The 8,731-nt window shown below is 40.1% G+C and overlaps 1 protein-coding gene across 1 annotated transcript in view; it reads right to left on the reverse strand.

The window, feature by feature from the left end:
- Window positions 1-2,613: 2,613 nt before the first annotated feature.
- LOC107728202 (Meckel syndrome type 1 protein homolog) overlaps window positions 2,614-8,731 on the reverse strand; it is a 22,090-nt gene continuing 15,972 nt past the window's right edge. Inside the window, exon 19 of the mRNA XM_016538299.1 lies at window positions 2,614-2,970. Within this exon, the coding sequence (XP_016393785.1) occupies window positions 2,614-2,970 (357 nt within the window). The remainder of the gene's footprint in view (window positions 2,971-8,731) is intronic.

An 8,731-nucleotide genomic window follows, 5' to 3' on the forward strand; every position in this document is an offset into this window, starting at 1 on the left:
TAAAGATGAATGCAGATCAGTGGGCAAGATGAGAACGTAGATAAGGTTTGTCCAAGAAGTTGCTATATTTGTCCCTAAACCTTTGAAAAAAGTCTCAAAAGGGGCAGGGAAGTCGCTAAACCTAGCTACAAAGTAGCTAAATTGTCAACACTGCTAGAGGGCCAATGTCCTGCAAAGTTTAGTTTCAACACACCTGCCTGAAAGTTTCTAGTGAGCCTAAAGACCTTGATTAGCTGGACCAGGTGTGTTTAATTAGGGTTGGCTCTAAACTCAGGACAGTGCTCTCTAGGAACAGGTTTGCACACCCTTGCTTCAGAAATATGGCTACTCCATTCATAAAAAAACCATGGGACCGGAAACTAACATACACACTCTACCAAACACTAACGTAAATATTGCGTGGTTGCAGCTAACACAATAGCAAATTTAACAAATCTCTAACCCTAAGTATTAACTCTTTCGCCACCAGCTGCTTTTAAACAAACAAACAAACATACAAACAAACAACAACAACATTTTATTTTAGCTTCATGCATTCTTTTCTATAAACTCTTGAATGTGGGTAAGCTTCATTAACAAAACAAAAAAAAACATTTTGAACAAAAAGCTAAGAAAATCAAATTTTTGTCAATAATTATGTCTGGATTGGATTCAAAATGATGATCAAATCACAGATGGAATAGATGATTTCCATCAACACCCCTGAAGCTTGCACAGTCCTATACCATTTCACTTGGTAATGTTAAGCAATTTTGATTTATATGCTGTTTAATGTTTGATGATCACTTTATTTTACATATATATGCATCTGCTTACATATGCTTTTGCAACACGTTCTCACTCCCAACTCGTCACATATTGACACTTGGTCAGGACCCCTTGGCGTCACTTTTTGACGCTCAAGGTACCCCTTTAGCGTAATTTTTCGGCGTGCAGTGTCCTCCATTGTTTTCAGTTGTTTGTCTTAATTTAATGGTTTGCATGCATTTGTAAAAAATAGAAATAGTTTTATGAAAATGATCCAGCTCCGTTAACGCGCTCACATCTCATTCAAATAGATACTCCCGTCCCGTAGCATGACGCAATCGGTCACGAGACACACGAGCCAATAGCATTTCACAACCAACGCGGACGTATGGCTTCTTCTGGCGGCATTTTTTGAATTTGCGTACAGACTGCAGCACACAGGATGAGCTTTACAGCGGACGGAGATGGCAATCGTGTCTGTTCCGCTCACAAATCAATCACTTTGCCTCAGAAGACTTGGAATATTAATACTTTTTGAATAAATTATAACTGTAGTTGTATCTGCCTGTTATATCCTGTGTTTTATTGACAAATGGTAGGTAGACAAATGGTGGGTTACGTGCTCATAAATGTGTAAATAGTGTAATAAAACTGTTGTAACTGTTTACATTGAAAATCACACCATATAATCAAATAATATAATTTAATCATGACGATAAAATTCCCAGTGCCTTTCGCGTAGGCATATTGAAGCCAAGGGTTTCTTATTTAAAGCAATGGAGGACCCTGCACATCGAAAAATGACGCTAAAGGGGTACCCTGTGCGTCAAAAAGTGACGCCAAGGGGTCCTGACCAAGCATCAATATGTGACGAGTTGGGAGTGAGAACATGTTGACTGCTGCTTGTTTCTGCTTCTTCTTCACCTGTGTTTGATCCAGAGATTCAGTACTCTTTCAGAAGATGTGTAATAGTGCCCCCTATTGTGTGACAGTAAAAACACATAAAGCCAGAAAATTCTCAATGACAGGGAAAGAGTTAAACTTCACTGGCTAGTTGTCCTGTGCTGTTTGTACCCTAAACTTGAATAATTCTTCAAATTGCGCAGCTTGTTGAGGAGAGTATTGCTTTCAGTTGTAGTAATTAGACTTAAGATTAATGGCATATCAAAGAGTAAAACATCATTGAGACCTGGGTGGGCTTTTTTTACTTTAATAATTTAATCAACTGCCCTATCAAACACCAGTAACACTCTAGTAACTACTAAGGTGACCATATGTCCTCTTTTTCCCGGACACGTCCTGGCCAGGATTATGCTTTCAAATTGCTCCCGTGGTACTTTGATGCAATACACCAGTTGGTCTGCGCAGCGCTGCTTCAATTTGAACACACTATCTATATGTATTTGCATTGCTTTGACCGTTCTCTGTAGATCCCACCTTCTCACGTGCGACGATTGAACGATTGGTCAATTATGTACAATTCCTGCATGTTATTGGTCAAACTCTTTTTTGATCATCATCTTCAGCAAGTATGAAAACAGGAAAACAAAGCCAAAACCTGGATATTTTAGGCAATGTAGAAATCCTGGCCAGGACGTGTCCGGGAAGAAGAGGACATATGGTCACCCTAGTAACTACTCCGAACATCCTTATATCCTTACATGCATCCCTCAGAATACCATAGAAACTGCATAGCAAAACTCGACAACAACCCAGCTGCATAGGTGCATCTTTGCCCGCAAAGCGCCACCACTTCGAGGAATCGTCCGCATCTCCCATCCAAAGCCTGTAAGCTGTAAAGCTCAGCTCTAGCTATCAAGGTTTACAGTGCTGCGGGCCAGGCCGCCTCTACCCTGCATGCCATGGTCATCCTGCAGGTACATCAGGCCAAGGCACTAAAAAACTGTGCAAGGGGTGCAGTTGACTTGGTGACTTGGGGGTGATGCAGGAACTACGTACAGCGATGACTTTGCTCTCAGAGCAACAAAGGTCATTGCGTGGGCCCTTGGTCAGGTGATGTCTACAATGGTAGTCCAGGAACGCCATCTCTGGGTGAACCTGGCTGAGATGTGGGATGCCGACAAAGTTAATTTTCTTGATGCCCCCATCTCCCAGGCTGGCCTCATTGGCAAAACTGTCAATATTGTCATATTGCCTTGCCGTGATTCTGTTTCCAACAAGCCTCCGAGTTCGCTTCCTTTCCACCAGCCCACCAGGTGCTCTCTTTTACAATGTGCCAAGAGGTCACAATTGTAGGACGCTAATTGGAGAACCAGGTAGGATTTGCACTACACTCTCTGCCTCTACTCCAGGAAGCATCGCCCTTCATCCTCTTGGTGAAGGATGCAATGGAGCCTGGTTCTCCAGTCGAGATGAAGTCTGGGATTTACAGCCCATATCCAAGAAAAACGGTGGGCTATGACTCAGATTCAGTCATAACCCACCGCTTCGATCTGCGCATCTTGAATAGGGCCTTGCACAAGCTCCAATTCAAGATGCTGATGCAGAAACGCATTCTTTCATGCATTCAGCCCCATGATTGGTTTGCAGCAACCGACCTGATGGACGCATACTTTCATGTCTCGATTTTGCTTCGACACAGACCATTTGTTCGGTTTGCTTTCAAGGGTTGAGCGCATAAGTACAAGGTCCTCCCCTTCGAGCCGTTGGACTCGGTCAATATGATGGCACGACTTATGAACAATCGTGCCCAGTCAGTGCTGGCCTGCCTGAATTAATTCGGGGGGAAGACAGTGGTCCCACTCAAACAATTTCTGAAACAACGTTTTATTGGTGTCGTGATTTCCTCCTGCAAGAGAAGTTGGAGCGGAGGCTGTCCCTCATCACCACATCACCTCTTGGGATCTCTCTGTGATCCTTGCTGGACTACAGAGAGCTCCCTTTGTGCCCCTTGAGTCAGTTGAGCTTAATATCCTGTACCTTAAGACAGCACTCCTGACTGTGCTCACTTCCATCAAGAGGGTGGGGGACCTGCAGGCATTTTCGGTCGACAAAACGTGTCTTGAGTTCGGGCTAGCTGATTCTCTCGTAATCCTGAGACCCCGATCGGGATATGTGCCCAAAATTCCCACCACTCCTTTTCAGGATCAGATGGTAAACTTGCAAGCACTTCCCTTGGAGGAGGCAGGCCCAGCCCTTGCATTGCTGTGTCACGCGTTTACGTGGAAGCGCTTGGAGCTTTAGCTTGGGTAATTCATTTTTCCACGGTTGGTTTCCCCTTTCTCGGGAACCCGTGTCTTTCCTTGGACAGTTCCTCTGTCTGTTCTCCAACCTATGGCGCTTTCCATAAGGACCCAATAATGTCAGTGTTGACGTAACATTGAACGTGACTGACTGAAAGGGAATGTATGTAACCCTCATTCCCTAGAGGAGGGAACAGAGACATTATGTCCCTCATGCCACAACCTTGAACTACCGCTTGACTGGCTGGGACCCATTCTTGGCTCCTCAAGCACAAATCTGAATGATTGGATGCATGCCGCCATCTTATGTACCTGTATGTTAGGGGAATGGCTTGCCATGCAAATTCAACTTGCCAATTCTCATTGGCCATTTTTCATACTTCTCAGAGATTATTGGGCTCCCAAGAGAGACCCCATAATGTCAGTGTCGATGTAATGTCTCTGTTCCCTCCTTTAGGGAATGAGGGTTACATACGTATTCGAGACGCTTTCAAAATGCTGTAATTTTATTGCAATTGTAGATCTCACACAAATGTTGTGAACAATGACAACAAAGCAGACAGCTACACAGAACAGAAGTCACAAGAGCTTGACCAAAGCTTTCCGCCGTTGTTGCATATAAAGGCACAAGGGAAACAGGATCTTTACTTGGCAGGCGGCCACAGTGTTTTAATCCTCTCTTTGACAACACATTACCAGACATACAAACACACTCTCTCTCACCGCCTGACCACTGAGAGTAAGACATGGCCCTCTGGTATTGTGTGACAAGCCACCATATGTGAGCATACATTGACAAAAATAGGATTAAGTCACCCAGAGGGTCATATGCCATTCAGAGTGAAGAATTGCTTGCTTGCTAGGCAGGGATTAAAGATACCCTTTGAGGCTTGGAGAATAAGAGGCATGCTGCAATGCCTTAGAGTTTTGCCCAAGAGGACTGACATAATTATAATAATAGAATTAAAGGAATAGTTTATCCAACAATAAACATTTTGTCATCATTTACTCCCCCTCATTTGTTATTTTTTCCAAGTTATTTGACAGAATATCCAAGCTGCTCTTTTACATATAATGTAAGTGGATGGTGACCAAGACTTTCAATGGCCCAAAAGAAGTTTGAGGGACTTGTGTGGTCTATTTCAATCTTTTAAAGCCTAATTTAAAGTCAGTATGAAAAGAAAATTCACCCTATTTGTTTTCTAAATGCATGTCATAGACAATGCATGTCATCTTGTGAACAGTTCACTCATCATGTATATGTTTCATTTCTCTCTCTCTCTCTCTCTTTCTCTCTGACATCATAATTTTTAATAAAAATATGAAAACAACTGACTTCTTTCTGACAAATGGAGGATTTCTCCAATCAATTAGTCTGCTAAGCCTCGCTCCTGCAAGCTCATGTTCATCCATTTTTGATTCATTGTCATGTGCATGCCAGGCTCCACTGCAAATAGCTGTCACTCATCAGTGCACCAGTTCACTCCACTATAAAGATCACACTCACCTTTCATTCAGTGTCTGGCCTCATTTGGAATGCAGGCTCATTTGCCCGAATCCTAGTCTTCTCATTCGATTCTCCAGTGATCTCCTGTTATCTCTAGTCTCTTTTCATACAAATCTCTAAGGATCTCCAGCGTCTTCTCCTATGACTCTCCAACAATCTCCAGCATCTTCTTCTTTGTAAATATCCCTGTCTAATACTTACCTGTGTTCCCTCTATGGCCTCCACTACTCCTGTTATCCTCTCCAGTCATCGTCTGCACTTACAAGTATTCGAGTTAGAAGTTTGTCTTCTTCATTGAATTTTAACTGAATCTGCATTACTCATCTGTTTTTTTCAGTGTATTCAATAAACTGCTGTGGTTCACTTACCTCCATGAGTCTGCACTATCTTTACAATCATATTAGTGAAATAAATGTATGTATTAAAATGTAATGCCATCATTACAAATGTGTAATTACACATACTTTAATACATTACATATAAGTTAATATATAACTTCAACAGAAGTTACATATTAGTTACTATAAATGCTTGTCAGTACATTCTGCAGATTACATATAAAGATGTACCGGTACTTAGGTTCAGGCAATATTCCAGGGCCCTCATTTATCAACAGTGCGTAGAAAAGGTTCTATATTTTGTCCTACGAATGAAATTTAGAATGTGCCTAAGTAGGCCTACAAGAAAATCCGTATTTATCAAACGTGCGCAAGCAGTTCTTGCGCACATGAGTAAGCAATCATTGTTGATAAATCCCACATGTGCGTAAGTAACATGCTCGTTCACGTTCACGGACATTTGCATTCGGAAATGTCTCCAGTGAACCATATATGGTGACAACACCTCCCTTTATAAATCACGTGAATGTATGTGTCCTCACCGAAATCATGGCAAAGAAAGCGGTACCGACTGAGAAGCCATTCTGTGCTCTCACTCTCAGAAAACGCGTTCTATGCGGAGCGCATTGTTTACCAAGTCTTCCAATAACGCAAGATAAGCCATTGCACTGAGACAAACATTTGTCACAGCTGTATTTTATAGGGTTTGACACCAATTACGCAAATTGTCTGTTTGAAACCAGACAAATGATAAATTGAGTGTTTTATAATTAAAGGAAACACAGGACATATGTGGATTGCTTAATGCATACTGTGACACTCTTAAATGCTTTTTATGTGTAGTGTCGCTATTCTACCACTAGATTCTCTGCGTAAGCATGCTCAGAGGTGTGCTTATATTTACACACATTTCTACGTATAAGTACAAGTTGGTAGATCCCACACTTTGCGTGAAACGGTTCTTACGCCCTCATTACGCACACATCTGTGCGTACGCACTGTTGAGAAATGAGGCCCCTGGAGTTAAAAACCACTAATTTAACTAATTGTAACTAATTGTATTTATTATAAATTCCACTGCTATCACTTTAATTCCAATACTATGGTAATAATAGCCTACTAGCATTATTAATAATAATTTTCTTAAGAGTCTGGGAATTGTACTTTCTGTGGTATGAATTCAGTTGAGAGTTCTTGACTTTTACTTGGCACAGGCTCGGCTGTGGCCTTGAATGCCAGCATACTCCAGCGCCTCTGGAAAACTCTACTGTGGGTTTCCGTGCCTCAAGTCAAATCTGAATCTGAATGGATCTCTACATCCCCTCTACATACAGAAGCTGTTTGTCTCAAACTTTGCCTGAACCAGATGTACTGTAACTGAAAGTAGGTTTAATCTGAACTATGCAGCCACAAAAACACAGTTTCATCCATGTATTTACTTTCCTTAATGGATCCCTGTAACTGACCCAGAGACGTTTATTTGCAAAGCTGATTGTGGAAACAGGAATGCATTCCTTGCAGACATCAATATTTGCTTTTTGATTATCCCCTTTTTGATAGCTGGAGCGAGGCGGCGTGTGAAGTTGCAGGATGTTGGGAAAAAGAAAAGCTGTTCACTGTTACAGCATTAAAATCACAGACGTGGTGCAGAAGGTAATGCTGTTGCTCACAAATTATGAGCTGTTGGATCACAAGGACCAAGTCTGAATCCAACCCGTGTCCTTCCCCTATCCATACCCACACTTTACTTTCTCCTTGTACAGTTCTGTTTCTGATGGCTAAAATTATAATAATAATAATGAAAAAAAAATATTGTCCTTTAGTATGTCTTTCATTGCACTAATCCTTTACCCAACCATCAATTGTTTATGGAGCGAAGGCGAAGCACATGACATGCAAAAAAATATTGTGGCCACAATTAAGAATTTGTTCTCACATGTATTAATTCATGGTCATGTTTAATTAATTCGTTCGTAGTAATGATTTGACTAAAATGAGGGAACTAATTTTTAATTCATGGCCACTGTCTTGTATTTTTTCCCTCACATGTCATGTGCGGAGCTTTGCAATTGTTTGCAAAGATAAAAATTTATTGATTTTGAAATAAATGAATACATTTCCTTCAAAATGTCCCACCCACACTTCCTGTTTCAACAGTAAATGCATCAACTCATGAAGATGGTTAAATCATTCCATTTTTTTTAACAACTAATTTTTTTTTATTATCCAGAGAGCTCATTTCCTACTTTTATTTATAATGTAATCAAGGTTAATGTCATTTTTTTAATTTAGTTGATATTTCCGTTTTATTTTCAATTTGTATTTTTATTTTAGGTACACTTTTGTTATTTTTAACTTTATCATTGTTATGTTTTTTTCTTTAATCCCAAAATCCCCAAAATAATATAATTGAATAATATCTATTAATATTCTTATATAGCTATTATTATTATTATTATTATTATTGGAAAGTTTTAATAATTCTGTTTGTTGTTATTATTGCTATTGCTGTTTTTTAATATGTCTTTTTAGTATTTATTGTATTTTGTTTTGTTATTTTCAATTTTAGTTTAAGCAATTTTAGTATTTCAACTTAAACTAAATGAAAAGTAGAAGTGAAAATTACCTGGCAGCTAACTGAAAATATTTAATGAAAGTTTACCTAAAAGATTTCTTTTATTTTTTATATATTTTTATATTTTGTTTCAGATAATTGTAACACCCCTGTGGACTGTTTGTTGTGGTTTCTTCCCCTTTTGTTGGTTTAGCCCGTTCAATCATGAGTTAATTATCCTCAGTGTGCTCACCTGTCTGCCCCTCGTTATCTGCCCTATAAGTTCCTGTCTCGTGTATTCTAGTATTGTCAGTTATTGTGAATGTTACCCTGTGTGTGTGTGTGTGTGTGTGTGTGTGTGTGTGTGTGTGTGTGTGTGTGT

This window comes from Sinocyclocheilus rhinocerous, unplaced genomic scaffold (assembly GCF_001515625.1).
Source record: "Sinocyclocheilus rhinocerous isolate Xijiao unplaced genomic scaffold, SAMN03320098_v1.1 scaffold847, whole genome shotgun sequence".
Lineage (NCBI taxonomy): Eukaryota > Metazoa > Chordata > Actinopteri > Cypriniformes > Cyprinidae > Sinocyclocheilus > Sinocyclocheilus rhinocerous.